This window comes from Spermophilus citellus, assembly GCF_964194105.1.
Source record: "Spermophilus citellus genome assembly, chromosome: 9".
Classification (NCBI taxonomy): domain Eukaryota; kingdom Metazoa; phylum Chordata; class Mammalia; order Rodentia; family Sciuridae; genus Spermophilus; species Spermophilus citellus.
Window position 1 is genome coordinate 26,324,986 of NC_138191.1, and position 20,071 is coordinate 26,345,056.

The 20,071-nt window shown below is 41.5% G+C and overlaps 1 protein-coding gene across 1 annotated transcript; it reads right to left on the reverse strand.

Moving 5' to 3' along the window:
- Positions 1-614: 614 nt before the first annotated feature.
- LOC308656594 (myomegalin-like) lies at positions 615-19,178 on the reverse strand. Its single transcript, XM_081307838.1, has 6 exons — positions 19,119-19,178; positions 5,118-5,344; positions 4,038-4,181; positions 2,903-3,041; positions 2,487-2,604; positions 615-953 (listed from the first exon to the last, which is right to left on the reverse strand). Exons 1-6 carry the CDS (start codon positions 19,165-19,167, stop codon positions 950-952), a joined length of 681 nt encoding a protein of 226 aa, XP_081163964.1. The 5' UTR covers positions 19,168-19,178; the 3' UTR covers positions 615-949.
- Positions 19,179-20,071: the final 893 nt, after the last annotated feature.

Genomic DNA, 20,071 nt, shown 5'->3' on the forward strand with positions numbered 1-20,071 from the left:
ATAAACCTCTATCTTACATTTACGCATACTAGGAGCACTCTGAAGACACAAAGGAGGCTTCAGTACAATTGGGGCCTGGCCCACACCACTAAGAAACAAGTAGAGGCTGCCATATGCAAGACTTTGCATAGACTTGGTGTGGACATCAGTCTCATATTCCCCTGAGGGAAGTTAGATTAGCAAAATGGCACAGCATATTTAATGTGGAGGAGTGGGGGCAGTAAAATTTGGAGAATGAGTGAATAAAGGAAGCAGATTGTGCTAGGCTATAAATGAGAGGGCCTCTTAGCAAGTCATCAGTTTCCTTCCTCACATGGACTCAAAGAGGTGAGACCTGATGGTGCAGTGCAAACTCCAGCCTGGCTTGGCCTAGAGGAGCTACATGGTCAGGTGTGGATCTGTGAAAGGTGCTAGCTGAGTCTCACTGACACTGTCCAGCAGGGCCCTGCTGCTCACTAGGGTGCTTCTAGAACTGCCAAGGAGCTCTACATTGGAACCACATGACCCTTGTGTAGGAGGCAACAATTTCCCCAGAGCTGATTTTCTGAGGAGAGCTGCTGAGGTGAGAACTGTGTTGTGGCAGGTGCTGTGTCAGTGAGGCTGTTCAGAAGCAGTGTCTCGAGGTTTAGCATGCACTCTTAGGTGCACTTTGTCTAGTGAGAAGCCTGGTGGTCTTTGACTACTGGTATTCCATCACTGCCAGGAAGTCATTCTGCCTTTCTGACTACCCTAGTAGGAGACATTTCTGATCACCTCTTCAGACCTGCACCAGATTTGAAGGAATAGGGCCCAGGTGCTCCTTAGCAGATAGACAGTTGTTCAGATGTGGTGAGGGGGTTAGGCCTAGGCTTCCTCGTGTTTAAGGGACCTGTGGTGGCTTTGCTTCTTTTGTGGCTCCTGGAAGGCAAGAGTCTCAATGCTGGAGCACACAGAAGGACCCTTAAGGATTTCACCTGCAAGTAAACAAAAGAATCCTGTTCAGATGGAACTGTTAGACCCCACTTATGATGCCCAGACACTGGAATTAGGGCAAAGCATGCAGGAAGGTATAAACATGGTGGGAGGTGGTAAAAAGAATGAGTCAAGGGGATGCACTGGGTCTGGAGGAGATTCCAGGTTCCAGCTTAGAGGATAAGCTTCCCTGTGCACCCAAATCCCTGGTGCCCCAGCCATAGCCCTACTGCATATCATATGGTCAGATCCTACTACTGTCCTTTTATTACCCAGTTCATACTACATGTTATATGGTCTGAAGAAAAATAAAGGCCTTTGTCATATTCTAGGAAAATAAGGATGGAGCATGAAACATACACATGTAGAAACAGCCTGTACTTAAGGGGACATATTGAGGCAAGTTCCCCTGTTAAGTGTGTGTCTCATTTTTCTTAAGGAGAAGTCAAATTGGCAGGGACCTCAGAGATTATCTAAGTCTAGGTCCACCTTTAACAGATGAAGGGTAGTAGCTCACAGAGGCAAAGGGGCCAGCCAAAGGCATACAACCAGTTAACATTAAGCCTGGAGTTAGAGACCAGAAATCATGAACAAGGAGAGGGTGGGCTGCACACTGGAGGGAGCCAGCAGGAACTGGAGGCTGTGGGTTAACTTGGCAGCGATAGGAGGAGGCTGTACAGAGCCAATCCTCTAAGTGTTGTGATAAGAGACTCAGGAAAGAAAGCAATCCTCAGAGAAGATCCAAAGGGAATTAGAAAGCAAGAGCTAGTTGATATACATCCCATGCTTGATCACACTCTGTGTGTCAAGGCTCTCAGGGTACAACTTAGGAACATTCCTAGAAGGCTCAACGGCTCTGATGTTTACCATATAAGTTGAAAGGTTTAATGTCTCATATTTAAAACAATCAGTTACACATCAAGTTTCTCTTAATAGGATTTCTAGGGAATTATTAGCACAGCATTTAAATAAATGTAGAGAATATCTGATATATATATATATATATATATATATATATATATATATATATATATAATTTCCCTTAAAGTGTCTTTTTTTCATTATCAGTTTTTTCTTTTATATCCAGGAGACCAAGTGGATCTTCCTTCATGTTTTTGAAAGAAAATGAGGTGTTAAAATAAAATGCTGTTCTTAACCTAATTTTGTGCACTAAAGTCAATTTATAAGGTTATGCCTTATTTGGTTTTTCATAAAGTAGTTCAGGAAAGTCCAGAATGCACATATGGCCTCGAGATCTCTTGGTAGACAACTGATTCACAGGGAGACTTTGAAAGTTTCTTCCCTCAAGGACCAACTGAACTGCATTTCTCTGACTCCTTGCTTCACTGACATCAAGGAGAGAAAATTGGGCTAAAGGGGAGAGATGGTGACGAGAGGAGAATAATAACAGGGTAGAAAGCTGAGCGGGCAGGAGGGTGAAGGTATGGAGTCTTAAGAGGAGGCTATCCAGGAGCTAAGACCTGTGCGGTGGACCAGATATCTCCTAGAAGGTAAAGGAGGTCAGGGTCACTTACAGATCTGATGTCAGATGGTGATGTATTTGAAGCAGGCTCTGTGACTGTGTAAGACGCAATCGTTGCTTTAGCTCCAAGTTAGTCCTTGCCTTCTTCAAAACATCATGTGTCCTGGTCACTGAAAGAAGAAAAGAGCCCCACAAAGAAGGAATTTCCAGCTAGGCTCTACTTGCTGGGCATGCATTTTCTAGAGCATTTTCTTCTCACCCCTCAATCATGGCCTATTGCTGACCCCTTTGTCCCTGCTCCCTCTGCAACCACAATTGCTCATGTCACAGGAGGGTTGGACCCAGTGCATCAGACTCTCCCCTCCCAACATTCCAGTGCCTCTGTGGTCACTGTTTATCTGCAGCACAAGTGGGACATCTGCAAGACCAGCCCTTTCCTCTGCTGCTCCACAGCTCAGGGGCACCTACGCTGGCTGACAATGAACTGCTCCATGTTCTCCTTCTGCTGGTTGGCAGTCTTCAGACGCTCAGCTGTGCTCTCAAGGAGCTTCTCCTGTTTGGATACTTGGGCTCGCAGATCCAGGAGCTCCCTCTCCATTGACTCATCCTGGGGAAGAAGGACAAGCTCTCAGACAACAGTTTGGACACCAAACATATCCAGTTCTTTGTGGTTCCTGCCCATCAGAATTAGAACTCTATAATCTTCTCAGCACTTGCAGACTGAGTTTCCTTCATTATAGCTTCTCAATCCCTCAGTTCAGAACAGTTGGAAAAAAGACCACAGGTAGGAATGTTGAGAACCTGAAAGCCCCCAATCAAGGATCAAGGAGACCCTGACTCCAGACCCACAGCAACTCCCAACTGTGAACAAGACCTCCAAATCAGTCCTTGCAGAAGTTTTGTCTCACCCTTCTTCTCCCATCCATGCAGGACTTGGAATTTCAGAGATACTATGTCTGGGACACAGGGCTACCTGATGACAGTGTTCACATTTCAAAATGTCTGTACGAATCTGAAGATGGTAAAGTGCTTCCTTGTAATTAGCATAGTTTTTCCCCAGACATACAAGTTACATTAATATGGAAATAAAAACTAGGGAGCGGATCCAGATACTAGCCCACCCAAGGCAGGACAATTCTTTAGGGGCTCTACCTTTTCCCCAGACTGGAACAGAGATAAAAGGTGTGTTGGGATTCTAGGAGCATGACTGAAAGAAGCTGCAGGATCACAGTGACTTCCTTTGATCTTTTGACCAAGAAGCCCTGAGGAATGGAGAAGCTTCAAAGGCCCCTGAATTTCAGCTCAAACTTCAGATTTATTGGAAGCAGATATTTATAGATTACCAGGGCATCTATGTCTGTGCTTCTCCATTTCCTTTTCTTCTCTTTGAATTATTATCTTGGAGTTTGGGGTGTGAGGACAAAGTAAGGTAATCAGAGCTTCAATGAAAACATCCACCAGGGGTCTCCCTCCAGGATGCTATATTAAGATCCAGCACAACCTATGTAGCTCCTGACCCTCAGAAAGCCCTGGAACTCAGAATACAGAATCTCATGGGGCAGAAGAACAAAGCTTATACCAGAAGACAACACTGGCCTCTTACCACTTTGCCAGGCAGCCCAGGGCCGTGGAAGCTTGGTAAAGCTGCTCTCCAGAACTTGGTCAGGAGCGAGGCTGACTCATCTAGGATGTGCTGCAGGGCATGAGCACTGCTTCTTAGCTCATGGAAACATTTGCTGCTTGGTGCCTGTGGAAAGGTGGGAGGGAGCCATGGACATCACTGAAGTTGAGACATCTCAGGGCTCATGACATTGCAGCCCTGCACAAGACTCAAGCTTCCTTTGTTGATGAGGCACAAAGCAGGGGCTGCTTGAACCTGGAAAACCCTAGCTCATCCCTTTGAGGTCCCAGGACTTAAGTGTGGCTCCTTTTACCTGGAATGACTCCTCACCTGGACACCCTATATAAGGCTGTCAAAGCTCATTCCCATGTCATGTCCTCTACAGACCTTTTACCTTCCTCGCATGCAATAAAAGACCCCTCTGCACCAGTGAATTGAGGCACAAGAGGTGACTCCTCACATTGGGCCTGTGGCCCCTTAGTTGGTTTATAAATAGGGGTCTGTGTCTTGCCCTGAAGTGGGGGTTACCTGGATGCAAGGCTCTGTCTATACATCCATGGGTCTCTGGTGGCTCAGACAGCACAGCCATTGGCCCTTGTTGTCTCTGAACAGAGAAGCATTTGCAGATTGCCTCCCTCCCATTGCCAGGTTCTTACTCTTTCCACATATAAGGATGCAAATCCCTCACTATCTGTCCATCTGACTGATTTTAATCCACATGGGCCAGCATGACTGTAACAGATAATGAACCATGAGACAGTGCTGATTTCAACATCATAAGGGCATCAACTCTTAACAAATACTTTACTGAGGATGGTGGCAACACTGCACAGACATCTCTGTGGCTCTGAGGGAGAATATCTACTTGGCTTCCCGTACCACAGAGTAGAACATAGAATGAATCAGGAGATAGGGAAGCAAGGGCTTGGCTAGAATAATTGGAAGATGCTTTCTCTGTCATTGGGAGATACAGGCCACAAAAGTAAATAGAGGAGAAGAAACTAGAATTAAGGACAAAGGGCACAAAGAAAGGGTGAACCCAGGAGATACAGGTGTGACTACCTCTGAGCTCTGAGCTTCAAGGCCCAGGAAGTTGCATGTGGGCCTCAGGAGAGACTGGATCTTTTCAACCAGCTGTTTCCCCTCCCCAATCTGCTCTCTGAGAGCAGTATAGTCATCGATGTGGCCTATGATGTGGCAGCCATGCTTGTTGGCGAAGGAGCCATCCATAGAATCACCCTCTAGCTTCAGAGAGTTCTTCATTCCTGAAGGATCATTTGAATCCAGCTCTGAAAAAGAAAACCACAATAATAAGGATCTGCTGTTATTCATGATAATATCCTCAGTTCCCACCAGTGCAGAGACAGTGAGAGAGCCCAGGTTCAAGAAAGGCAGCCTTCAGAAATGCAGGGTGGCTCAAGCCCATAGACACCTTTTGGTTTCTTTATTTTTATAATCTTTCTTACATCATTACATAATGATAAACTTTCCAGAAGACAAATTTTGTTTTCATTGACAAGTGGGCTATTCAGGACAATATTATAAACATGAAAGTTTTCTGGATAGAAAGGCACAGACAAGTGAATAAGAATGTGTACAGGGCAATGACCAAAAGAGAGCAATAGGACAACTGTGGCAAGAAGAAGAATGAGAAGAAAGGCAGCCACAGAGGAGTCAAGGAACATGGACGATGTTTTCTCTGTCAGGAAAAAGGATGTCGCACACAGAAAATTTTCTAAATTCCCATGACACACAGAGGACCAACAGCTATTTGCATTAATAATTTTCCTTCATTGTGTCCAAGCCCTTTAGTTGTCATATTTATACCATTTGTCCTGGTGACAATGACAGTATCTGAGCCAGGAGAAGAGAAAGAAGAGCTGTGGAGGACCAGAGTTAGAAATCTATGCCAACACCCCAAATACAGAGGAAATACCTGAATCTAGGGAGTTAAAACAACCAGTGTCAAGGACATCACAAACAGCCTGCATCCCATATCATGCACAGTCTAGCCTTCACCACACAAGATCTAAGGTGCCAGGACTTCCTTCTCATATTATTAGCGTATATATGTCACATAGAAAAGCAAAAGTTAACAGATTGATATGTTTCTATTATTTAGGAAAAAAATGTTTGATGGATGGATATTCCACATGAATGTAACTTCCAGTAAAAACTTGTTAGGTACAGTTTCATAAACCACCTTTATGTATAATTTTCTATGTGCTTTCTAGTACAATGCTTTGTAGTGAAACTTCAATATGCACAAAATCACATACATATATAAAATATATATACATATGCATATATGTGAAATATGTATATGTTAAAATATTTATCAAGGGCTAGGGTGCAGTTCAGTGGTAGAATGAAGAAAAAGAAACCACTCTATAGAGTACGGCAGGTCTGGCACACATAGAAGAACTTGGGTTCAAATTCTCTGTATTACAAAAGTTCATCAAAATGTAAACTATCAATAAAAGGAGTTCCTGCTAAGAGGAGAGTGGGTCAGAGCCAGGTTCCAGTTCAGGCCTCTGGGGCTGGGAACAATAGGAAGAGCAGGGACTGAGCCATGCTGCTGCATCTCAGCTGGTACATGGGAAAACAGTGACAGGGAAGCCCTGTCAGGAGGAAGTGAAGAGGAGACTCAACACCACACCCACCATGGCAGCTCCAAAAGGGCAAGGCAGCAACCTAATGTATGCTGAGCACTTCCTGCCAGCTGGGTACTGTGCTTAGCAGTTTACAGATATCTCTTACTTACAGGCCACAATAAAAAGTCCATGAAATAGTCCACTTTCACCTGACACTTGAGGTCATTATCTGAAAAATGTGTATTCAGCACAACAGAGAAAATAAAAATGTGTATTCAGCACAACAGAGAAAATAAGGATTAACATGACCCAAGAATATTTGGCATGAGAATGTCAAGGCTCAGACTTAGAGAAACCTGAGCAGAAGTGATTGAGGATATGGCCATGGAGGTGATTGGAGAGCATGAATCAATTGGTGTCCCCAAAAGACAAAACAGAAGACACAGAGTGGAATGTTGTGTCAAGAGGCTGGGGAGTGGGACCTCTGTTAACACTCAAATTAAAACTAGGGAGGCAAGATAGAGGCTGGATATTGAAGAGAGCCAGAGAAATCTGGTGAACATGCTTATCTGAAGAGGCAGGCAAGAGACTGGGGCACAAGTGGATGTCTACCACGTGGAATAAATGTGCCTGCCACCCAGCACATTTCCACAGCCCTGGTTTCCTTAGGGACAGGAGCATTGTGCCACATACTGAGGTCCCCCTAGGTGAAGAAAAGGAAGCAGTTCTAGAGAGTGTGGAAGGTCTGTGATACTGAGACGGAGCCTAGTGAGGTGGAAGGAAGAGCAACTAAAAAGCCAAGCACCTGATTAGGTCTCTAAGCCCTGTAAACCCAGCTTGTCTATTAATGTCTCAGTGCCCCTCTTTGCCAGTTGGATCATGTAAAATATAAAAATGTAGTTAAAACCTGTCCTACTATAAATGACATTGGAAAACATAATGATTTCATAATGATTTTCTTACCTATATTTCTTTTTTAAGATTAGAACTGTGTAGTTATACATAGTAGTGGGTTCATTCAGACAAAATCATACACACATGCAATTTGACTTCAGTTCATGATTGCCCCCTTCCCTCTCTTTTTTCTCCCATTCCCCCTAACATTTCCCAAATCTTTTTCATCTACTCTACTAAACTTCTTTTTGCTCATCTATTAATTTATATTTGATTGCTTCTTTCTACCTATGCATAAAGGTGGCGTCCCCTGTGGTATATTTATATGTCCACGTAACAACTTTTTAAGAATTCATTCTGGGGCTGGGGTTGTGGCTTAGTCGAGAACACTTGCCTCAAATGCCTGAGTCCCTTTGATCAACCTAAGCACCAGGTTAAAAATATATATATAAATATATTGTGTTCATCTATAACAACAACAAAAAACAATCATCTGCATTGCCTCCCCTTACCCATCTCTGCACTCTGCCTCTCAATCTTCTCCATTACTGCTCTTTCCTTTATCTGTATGATATCCTATCCTGCCCTCCCCATTTCCTTTGTTTTACTCTAGTTTCTGCATGAGAGTAAACATTCAAGTTTTGAGTTTTTGTGTTTGGCTTATTTCACGTAGCATGATATTCTCATTGCTATCCATTTACCTGTAAATGTCATTACTTCATTTTCTTTTATGCCTTTGAAGAACCCCAGTGTGTGTGTGTGTGTGTGTGTGTGTGTTTACACACATATCATATATATGTGTCAGAATTATAAAATTTATTTATCTATTAAGGTGATTCCATAATTTAGCTATTGTGAAATGTGCTGCTATAAACATTGAGGTAGCTGTCACTGTAGTATGCTGATTTTAGAAGTTTTGGCAAAATACCAAGGAGTGGGCAGATCCTCATAGGATGTTTACATCTCTAGTTTTTTGATGAATCTCTATAGTGGTTTCTGGACTTGTACTACTCTGCAGTCCCCTTAACACTATACAAGTGTACATTTTCCCCACAACGTTGCCTGCATTTTTTAATGTATATTCTTGAACATTGCAATTCTGGAGTGAGATAAAATTTTAGTATTGCTTTCATTTGCTTTCCCTAATTGCTAGTGATGTTGAACCTTTTCTCATCTATTTGGCTATTTGTAATTTTTTTGTTAAGAAGTTTCTATTTCATTTTTTCTATGGCCCATTTATTGATTGGGTTATTTGGGATATTTTTGTATGAAGTGCTTTGAGTTATTTATATATTTGGGGTATTAATCCCTAATCAGATGAGTAGCTGACCAAGATATTTTTCCCATTCTGTAGGCTCTCTCTTCACACTCTTCTTTCTTTCCTTTGCTGGGAAGAAGTTTTGTAGTTTGATGACGTCCCACTTATTTATTCATAGTTTCAGTTCATGTACTTTTGAGGAAGCTGGTGCCAGCAATAATATGTAGAATGTTGGCCCTATGTTCTTTTCTAACAGTTGTAAGTTTTCTGGTCTAATTCCTAAGTGTTTGATTCATTTTCATTTGAGTTTTGTGCAGGGTGAGAAATAGGGTTTTAGTGTTATTTTTCTACATAGTTATCCAGTTGTCCCAGAACCATTTATTAATAAAAAGGCTCATTTCTCCAATGTATATTTTTGCACCTTTGTTAAGTACCACAGGGCTCTAAGTATGTGGATTTCTCTCTGTCTTCTATTCTGACCTATTGGTCTTTGGGTCTATTTTTGTGACAATATCATGCTTTTTGTTACTAGAGCTCTGCAGCATTACTTATTGTCGGGTGTTTTGTATTTAACAGTGGTACCAATAATAAAAAACAAACTGAAATAGAAAATTAGTTCAAGAATTAGATAGTAGGAGACAACTATGTAGGCTAATATATTAACATCCCAACTTGAAGTGGTGGGAATTACAATATATATATATATATTTAGGAATACAGTATTTTTCTTTTGGCAGAGCTATTTTTGTTTAATACTTTTACTTTATTTATTTTTAATAATAATATAGGATACCATGGAAAGGGGTGTCGAGTGGTTGTATAACATTCCCTCTCTGCATTTCGGAAGCCTATGATTCCTTGTGGTCTATGTACCACCTACAATCCATACACATGTACAGTCTGTTGCCCCCTGGAGGCTCTTAGCAGCTATAAGCAATGCAGCAGAGGAGCTGGCTCCTTATTGTAAATCAATTGTATGAAACTGTGAAGAGAGACCGGGTCCATAATCCTTATATTTTCCACATACTACAGAGGCAAATTGGACATTCCTCCTGATATAATTGTGTTCTATGTCCCTAGGGAAATGAATAGATGTCCTCAGAAATTAAACTGACTGGAGGTTTCCAGCAGCCTCATGTCAATCCAGGTCAGGCTCAGGAAGAACTGGGTACAAGAGGGCCTGCTGCCCACTACTGTGTTCTCCACACACTCTCCTTGAAAATTCCTCATTGTCACCACGATCTGCTTCAGTTTTCTCAAAATTTCTTCAATCTGACTGTTTGGCTCCATCACCCTGAGAACACACCTCATCATACTCTCATTACTGGTGTCTAGATTCTTCCACTCTCCTCCTCACTACCTTCTCTGGTTGTGAAGTCCCCCAAAGATCAACTCTCCCGTCAGGTTTACTTTTGTTAAGATACAGCGGCACAGTGTTACCCATGCTGGCCTCACACTCCTGGCCATGAGAGAACCTCCTGCTGGGACCACTGAGCCCAGCCTCACTAGCCTTCTAATTCACTGTCCTGCTCTTACCATGTTCCCTCTCTGCTTGTGAAAACTGTATTCCTACATCCCCCTGAATAATTCCAACTCCCCATCTTGCATTTGAAGTCCTCATTCCTGGCCCCACAGGGTTATCCAACATCACATCCCAACACTCCCATACACCATCCTTCCTTGTCAGGCTGTCTCCTCCCTGACTCTCACTCTGCTTCACTGTCTTCTAGCAATCAGGTCTTTGTCTACAGATGCTGCTCCCTGCCTCTCATGTACTGTGTGTCCCCAAGTCTCAGTTCATCCATCATTAATCATCTGTCACTGAAGACACTCAGTAACATGCATGAGAGATCCTCTTGACCTGAAGGAGAAAGTATCTTAAACCAATATACCTGTTTGTGAAAGCAATGGTGAAACAGACAAAAAAGGAGATTAGACCTGGAAGGATTGAAAATGGCCACTGACACAAGAATCTCTTCATGGACTCTTGGCAACGTGGACAGTTTCTTCACAAAGGTCTTGTATGCCATGCTTACTACCAGCCACTCTATCATTACATAATTTTGGTGGGAAGGAGAACTCCTTTTATATGTCCAACCCCTGACATCCTGGCCCATTCCTTTTCATGAAATCCTATTTAGTCTCATTATATCAAAAACAAATCTCCTCCCCTTCAATCTACTTCTTTCAGTTCCTTGAGGCTGGATCCCTCAATCATTGTGTACAATATTTTTTCCCACTGTGTCTAAACCTCCAGCCCCTCCTATATATAGTGTCTATTATGAAAAGTGGCCAAATCTGTGAAGTCCCTTGGGAAAGTCTCACCTTCCCACAAGGATATTACATTTAAACTACCTTGAACTCAGACTGAAGGGCTTTGGGGTAATTTAGTATCAAGGTGGCTGTAGCTCAATGTAGACTCGCTCTCTCTACCACTTCTGTGAATGACCACAGAGCCAGGTCTACCCTCTAGGTCATCTGCAATAAATATTTTAAATCGGGTTAGAATTTTGTCATGTTTTCTGTTGCCTGCTTTTAGCAGGGAGGAACCCTGCTGACATTTTTCAAGGCTCACAGTAGAAGATCCTCTACAACTATTGGAGCCATTTATCAAATTCTGAAAGTATTGTTACATGCCATTAGTGGGCAAGATGGGAAAGTCCTCAACAAAATATCAAGTTGTAGCTTAGTTATATTCATGTTGTTTCTGCAGGGCTTTCTGTGTACACAGAGGATAGGTCTGAGTAGACAGGTCAGCACCACTACTGTAGTTACACCTGTGTCCTGTTCACAATATACACATTAGGGTCAGAGAACCCACACAGGATGAATATTTGTACAATTAGAATGCTCTTTTTCTTCATTTCAGATTCATGTATAAAGGTGACTGTGTCCAGCTCTATTTGGAGGGAATGGATGAGGCACTGGCTCTTCCCAGGGACAAAGTATACTGATTAATAGCTCAACAACCCATGTGAGAGGCCTTATGAATTCTTTGTTCCAGAGAAGCAATGTCTCTGTTTCTGTTTGAAATTGTCTCAAAAACATTTGTAACATACAGAATTAGGAATGGGTGAACACCCAACCCAGCCTCATCTTTGAAAGATCAGGCTGCACAGCAGTAAAAATATGTTGGCTGAGGAGTCAGGCAGACATGGGCCCTGTGTTCCGACCACACACTAGTGGAGATTTGGGGGCAGTGACCATGCTGAATCTCAGTGTCCGAAGCACTACTGTAGAGACACCACCAACTGTGGACAGTGTCTCTTGAGGATTTAATGGAGTAGTCTGTATACAGAGATCACCTGGCAGTGGTTATAGTTCACCACATGTATTGTATTTCTGTTTCTGAAATGTTGTGACACTGAGATTACACCTTTGCATCACTGCCCCTCAGTGGAAATGGGAAAAAGAAAAACATGGTCACACCTGAAAAGGCACTGACTAAAGCAAGGGTTGGGAAATAAATTTAGTCAGTTAATTTTACTATAAAACATTCGGATACAGGGAGACATCACAGACTTCTGCTCTTCCTAAAAACTGATTTAATGACTAAAGACTCAAGAATTTCAAAAGTTTATCTGAGGAAAAGTTGAACTCTACCTTGAGAGAGAGGAAAGAAGAATATATTTTTTTTCTCTACATACTCTATAAAGCTACTATCACTCAGGGCTCTTGTTCAACAAGAGTGACAATCCTGGAACTTGTGGAGAGAAATGCTCTCTGCTGTCTGAATAACTGGGCCAGTTCCCCATCATGTACACTGGCCATTGACAATTTACATGAGAACATAACTCTCAGACGGAACAGATGATTCAACATGTAATCTCTGGAGGAAAGAATCATTTGTGCTCCTTTGGGTTGAAACCTACAGCAATGTATGGTGGAACAGAAACAGGAATGACTGATTGAAGGATAGCCTTCTCAGAGGAAGCTGAGAAACTGAGTCAACACTCAAGAACCATAAGAGACTTCCATATGATTTTTGAGTATTCTATCTCATGAAAAGAAGAGAGGAAATCATTAGAAAATAAATGCAATTTCCAAGGACACTGCAGAAGGAATGATTTAACCCCCTTTAAAGACTGAGGTCTGACCAATCCCTCCTGGAACAAGTTGTAGTGATGTCTGTGAGGTGCTTCTAATCCCCTCCTCCTAACTCCAGTCTACTCGCAACTATGGCTGGCACAGTGCAGACCAGGATTAAAAATAAACTGACCTGGCAAGAAAAATAACAAAGCTTCAGATCCACCTGACCTCTACACCTGTTGAGAAACAAACTGGGTCTCCTGGCTCTGCAAGCATATGTCTCAGCCTAGATAGTGGAGTTGAGTGCAGAGAATTTGTGATTTACCAGAGACAAGTTGCATTCATCTGAATTAGGATAAAAGTACTCACTGGTTCCATCCACAGTAGAGCTGACTTTAGGCTCATGTGATGGGAACACAGAGCTTCTGACAAGATCTTGTGTGTCACATGAATCAGGATGACCAGAGTCCCCAAAATATTTTTCATCCAGCTGGAGGTCATTCTCTTCCTCTTCCTCCAGTTCACTGTTGAGACTGCTGGGACAGCTGAGGCAGGGAAGAACAAAAGATGAAATCATGGTGGTTTAGAAATTACAGTCTCCCAGCTGGTCCCGATTCAAAGCTGAAGGGTGGAGTCCCAAACAGGTGCCTCCCTTCAAAAATGATTCAAAAAACCATTTTCATCTCAAGGACATAGTTTAGGTGCCATGGTATGAGAGAGAGACCAAGGGCCACCATTGCTCAGTGTACTGATAACAAGATAACAAGCTCAAGAGGAAGAGGGCACAGCTCTGCCTATAAGGTCCAGTCACAGAAGGATCACACAATGAGAAGCATAGCAGGGGCCAACCTTGTGCATAAAGCATGGTGAATTTTAGACACAAGTGTCTGATCAATAGTCTCCTGAATTGAAGAGTCTCAGAGACATTTTGCCTTCTTTGCACATCCATATTATGACATGATATCATTTTTGTTCTATCTACTTTTCTTGCTATGGAATACCTGTTGATGAGCTCAGGAAAACAGTACAGAAATGATTTTTGGATCTCATCCTGAGTTTGACCTTTACAAAGGGAACACATGATTTATTTAAGATCTAGAAGTGCCCAAGGCTGCTCAGTTCTTCTTGAGCAGACACACTCTTACAATACCATAAAGAAGACAGAGAACTTTGCTAATGGGTTCCATCATCTTGGATAGAATCAACAACTTCACTGCAATCAGCACTCCTACTGTGCCTTTAAGAAACTTTGACTACATTTGACCTTATGCTCTGTACTTTTAGGATTCCTGCACCCCTTTTATTTTACCCATTTTTTTCTAGCCCCTGGTCATTCATTGTTACCTGAAATAAAGTGACTCTTCTTTATCACTGTCCTCATTGTCATGGTGTTCTGTAAACATATTCAGAAATGTAGAAGTCATTAAATAACTCCACTTTACTCATTCCAGTACAGACACCTCCCTCAGAAGAAGACATAATTTATGTATATATAATTCAGGGAGCAACTAAAGGACTTAACCTGGAAGAACTCACATGTTGAGTTTAAAGAAATAGTCTGAGATGCTATGCTGATCCATCATGCACAATGTCTCTGACTGGGTGGATCATTATTATGGAATGCTCTTCATGTAACTGGACAAAGTCAAAATGCATTTTGGTCTCCTGAGCCCTGGATACTCTTCCAGGTTCTTCTGGATTTCACTAACTGCAGCTTCCTTCCTTCCACAAAGCTCATTCCAAGACTTAGTGGCTCTGGGCCCCCTCACAATTCTCAAACAGAACCAGTTTCATTCTCTAGGAAGAGGATTAAAATACCTGAGCCTCATTTTTCTCAATACTAGGGATTATTTTTAAGGATCTCAAAGTTAACTTTGGCAGTGTACTAGAAGGAAATTCCTCTTTCAGAACTTTTCTGGTATAAACCAACATTTCCACCACCTGATACTAGCATTTTAATGTAAGCAAGATTAACCATTTCAATGTTCTCTTTTTTTTTTTTTGTTACTGCGATTGAACTTAGGGGCACATGACCACTGCACTACATCCCCAGGCCTATTTTGTATTTTATTTAGTGATAAGGTCTGAGTTGTTTACTGCCTTGCTTTTTCCTGAGGCTGGCTTTTTAAATTTTTTAATTTTTTTTTTTATTTTTAGGTGGACACACAATATCTTTTTTTTTTTTTTTATGGTGCCGAGTGTTGAACCCAGTGCCTCATGCATGCTAGGTGACTGTCCTACCACTTGAGCCACATCCCATGCCCTCTGAGTTGGCTTTAAACCCAAGATCCTCCTGCCTCAACCTCCTGAGCAGCTGGGATTATAGGCTTGTGCTTGTAATCAAAGGATCAAACATGAGCAAGAACACTGTAGGAGAGATCAGTTGTCCTAGGTTGTAAGAATAAGGTCATGCAGAGCCCTGATATGCACACACATAAATGGTACCTGTGAGTAGGTTACAGTCTCTACAACTTCCCTGCTCTTGTTAGTTCTAGGTTTACCATCCTGAATTTGTCACTGGACCCTCAGAAGTATAATTAATAGGAGTGCATTTGTGTTTTAATGGGGTAGTCATGAGCTGCAGCTAGACAAAGGGAGACTTCATGCTCACCCAAGAAATCAGCACTGAAGCATGGGGGCTGGTGGATATCTGATGATTCAGAGTGACTGGGGCAAGTGTTACAGCCCTCATTCAATACGTCCTGCAGGATTTCTTTCTCCTCCTGTGGGGCTTGTCTCAGACTGGAGGGATAAAGAGTATGATTAAATGAGAGTAGTAAATATGAGTCCCAGTTGGTCTAAATAGAGGCCTAAGGGAGTGGTCACAGAAGGGCAAGAGGGTACTCCTTTCAAAGAGAAAGAAAATGATCCTCCTAGGATGTGGGCAGGGTGCACATGTCTTCATGACAGGAGATAGGAAGAGGGGCTCAATCTACTGACTAGAAAAGAGCTGAGGACAGAGACTCCAATCTCCCTGTGTGATACAACCAAGAGCCACAGCATACACAGAAAATGGACTTTATGTGTGTGTGTGTGTGTGTGTGTGCATGCATTTTTATATGTGTGTGTGTGTGTATGTGTATTCCCCCCACCCAAGGCTATGACATTCCTGCCAAAAAGTCTTATCAACCAGAAAGAAACCAGATTTATATCTCATACTCAATGGACCCATACAAGACAGGAGATGTAGATTCTGTGAGGTAAACAAACAAACAAACAAACAAAAAAACAAAACATTCAGTTAGTTTGATTACTTCTAGTTGGATACAGACAGGAACCACAGAGAAAAGAAAAACACCTCCTTAAAAGATGGACTTTTTCCGTGATTGAGGAATGCAGTCATACCAGCAGCTTGTGTTTGCCTTTGCATGTGAATAGTGTGGACACTTTGTATCTCTTGGTTTGCTCATCTGGGGACCCTCCTCATATTTAACCCATCCTCTTCCAGGCTCTTAACACTCATTGTTACCTGGGAGCCAGCAAGTCCTGTTCTTTTCCACTCTCCTCCTCTGCACCACTCCCTGAAATCAAATTCAGAAACATCCAGTCAGTCAATGAGTAGTTTCTACATCACTCACTACAAACACAGGGGAAGCCTGAACTGAATGGAGAGTCATTAGTCCCAGACCTTTACCAACACGGCTGTTATATGTCTGTGGATCTGATATGGTACAAGAGAATACTGTTAAAAAAGGTTTGAGCTATTCTTGAGGATGAAAAGGCATTTTCATGTCTCCAGTAGAAATCAGTAACTGGGAATTAACCTATGCCCACCCTACACTTCCCTGTAAACTAAAAGTGGCTGTAGTCTTTGTGTTTCATTATTCATTATTGTGTTTTCATTATTCCATTGTTAGTAAACTGAAGACAAAATAACAATATATTACTTCTGGAAATGATGGATTTCCTTTTGATGAAAGAAAAGAGGAGAAAAAAATTTGGAGAAAATCTTTTTCGGAAGCCTTCAGGACTGCCTTATTTCACAAAGCATGATAGTCTCCAGTTCCATCCATTTACTGGAGAATGATATAATTTTATTCTTCATTATGGCTGAGTAGTATTCCATTTTGTATGTATACCAAATTCTTTATCTATTCATCTGATGTAGGACACCTAAGTTGGTTCTGTAGCTTGACTATTGTGAATTGAGCTGCTATTAAATATTGAAGTGGCTATTTCACTGCGGTATGCTGATTTTAAGTTGTTTGGGTATAAAGTGAGGAGTGGGATAATGGGGTCAAATAGCGGTTCCATTCCACGTTTTGTAAAAAAGCTCCACACTGCTTTCCAGAATGGTTGTACCAATTTGCAATTCCACCAGCAATGTATTAAGTGAATCTCTTTCCCCACATCCTTGCCATCATTTACTGTTGCTTTTATTTTTAATATTTACCATTCTGAGTGGGGTGAGTGAATTCTCAGTGTACTTTTGATTTACATTTCTCTAATTTTAAATTAGATTTTAAATACTGCAACCTCTGGATCAACCAAGTTTAGGCAGCTTTTCTGATCTCAGGTTTTTCTGTACTAAATCTGTGTTTCTCTGTGTTCTCCCCTCCATTTGTGGGGAATCTTTGCTGCTTTCCGTACCCATGTGGCAGGTGCATTGGCATCTATATATTCTTATTCTTTGTTTTTGTACTCAAATTTCTGATTCCCTAGTCCAATTGAATGTACACTATTATATTTTGTGAAATTCCTTTTTCATCAACCTCAGTAAGTGGATATATTCCTGCTGCTGTGCTCATGAGTCAAGGTAATGCAGCTTTCCACTATCTCACCATCTTCTGGTCTTGCAATACAGCTTTTTATCCAGGATGATTACTCATCAGTTTTAACACTTTTCAGGTTGCTGCCATCCCATTTGCGGATGTTTGATTTTATTTCTTGAACTTTAGGAGTGTACTTAAGGAATTCAGTTCCTGAGCCTCGATGTTAGAGTGTTGGGCCTACATGTTCTTCTGGTAGATGCAGGGTTTTGGTCTACTTCAAAGGTCTTTGATATGCTTTCAGTTCAGTTTTAAGAGAGAGGGACTAAATTTCATTTGACCACATATGGATTTCCAGTTTTTCCAGCACCATTTGTTGAAGAGGCTATCCTCAGCACACTATAGTGATATAGTCACATCAATATGTTTAGCAGCACAATTCACAATAGCTAAGCTATGGATTCAACCTAGGTTTTGATATATATATACACAAACATGTATTGCTCAGCCATAAAGAAGAATAACTTTATGATATTTGCCAATATATGGATGAATCTGGAGACTACCATGCTAAGTGGATTAAGTCAATCTCCCCAAATACAAATATCACATGTTTTCTTTGACATTTGGAAGCTAATCTACACTAAGGAGGGAAGAGGAGAAGAATACAAGTTCCAGGTATTAGACAAAGGGAAATGAAGGAAAAAGAGTACCGTAAGGAAAGGAAATGAATGGTAAGAAAAGGAATGGACCTGACATAATTTTGCTGTGTACATATAGGAACACAATGCAGAGAATGTCACCTTTATGTACATCAAAAGCCTGGGGTCCTAATTAGATTAAGATATATTCCATGCTTCTATACGATATCAAAATGGGCTCTACTCTCATGAATAACTAAAAAGTAATAAAAAACATAATAAAAAATGACACTTTAATTTGCATGTTTAAGTTAACAATCCAGGGGGCTGGGTTTGTGGCTTAGTGGTAGAGCACTCGCCTGGCATGTACAAGACCCTGGGTTCGATCTTCAGCACCACATAAAAATAAATAAGTGAAACAGAGGCATTATGTCCAACTACAACTAAAAAAAATATTTAAAAAAGATAACAACCCAGGTTTGAGTTAGACTTGTTCCCTATGAAAACCCCCAGAGAGAGATCTATGTGCTAGTAACTTAGGAAAGACTCATTCCCAGCAGAAAGAGGTAATGAAGTCAAGGAAATCAGGTACAGAAGGCAAAAAAGTCTAGAAAGTATAGAATTTAAGGGAAGGTAGCATGTGTCTGAAAGATGCTCTTCATAAGGTTGGGACCCTAATCTGACTGGGCTTCCCTGTGTCAGTTATCAAGAATATTAGGAGACCAGGTGTGAGAACAGAGCAGAGTTCAGAATGTAAACAGAAAATGTAGATGGAAGGGCAGGTCAGGGCTACAAGGCCATGGGAAATACAGATAAGACCCAACAGAGGCTCCATCTGCTGTTGGAGACAAGCACAGGTGAAGAGAAATCACTGCAGAAGGACGAGCTCCAGTCTTATAGAGTTAAAAGGAGTCAAGTGCATCCCAGAGCCAACATACCTGAAGCCTGAAGGCCAGGGAATCTGCATGCTAGTTTCCTCTTGCTCATCAGAATTTTTCTTGTAATTATTTTCTGTTTGCAGACACCTGTGCCATCATTGAGGACATGCTCTGTAAGTATGTGCAAGTAAGACAGGATTTGTAAAATCCAATAGCACCCAGATATATTTGCCAAACACTAGAAAATCAGAGTGGAGGTAGGTTGTGCTTTGGGGAAGAAAGAGATAATAAAAATCAAGCAAAATCAAAGGAGAAACAAACACATTATTAAAGAAAGGAAAACTCATCCTAAGGAATTAAAAAGTATGCATAATAATGATATACTTCATGTATACCCATTATATATGATAAAGCACATGTATAAACAATGGGTAATACACACAAGAGGGATCTCTATATTTATCTGATGGACAACTGCTCCTTTGGGCTCTTGATTCCACCTGTGCATGGGAAACTTGCATCTATGATATGTATGGGCTCACATGTCCACTCAAAGGCCCTTGGGCCTTCTCTGAGGAAGTTGAAAGGAAAAGAGGGTTCAGTAACAATCCCAATTCTTCCTTTGCTAACCACTCCTGGAAAACCCATTTTTTATGTCCCTGCAAATTGACCCAACCTAGCGACCCAGGCACAGTGACAGAAATCATGTGTCCAATGGACATGTCATCTTTTGTACATGTGCCTAGGTATTCTTGGGTGGGTGGTGCCCATACAAAAGTTCCTAAAATAAAGTAATCCAATTGACAAAGAGGGCTTTGAAGTAACAATGTGTTCATGTTTATTATCCAAATATGATTAATCTTAGTTACATTTTCTGGAGAGAACATTCTACAGAGACACCAGGGCATGGGACAAAAAAAGGAATTTATTGATCTTGATCCACAGGCAGAAAAGATCATGAATAGAAATGGTGAACATCATATTTTTCTTTGCGGGGGGACACCAGAGATTTA

What these genes read in the sequence shown, in the direction of transcription:
- LOC308656594 (XM_081307838.1), bottom strand. Translation starts at nt 19,167, where the DNA reads ATGAGCAAGAGGAAACTAGCATGCAGATTCCCTGGCCTTCAGGCTTCA. An exon ending in CCCTGGCCTTCAGGCTTCAG is followed by an intron (nt 5,345 to 19,118) that starts GTATGTTGGCTC and finishes TTTCTTTTTCAG; the next exon opens with AGCTGGATTCAAATGATCCT. An exon ending in GCAGTTCATTGTCAGCCAGC is followed by an intron (nt 2,605 to 2,902) that starts GTAGGTGCCCCT and finishes TTCTTCTTTCAG; the next exon opens with TGACCAGGACACATGATGTT.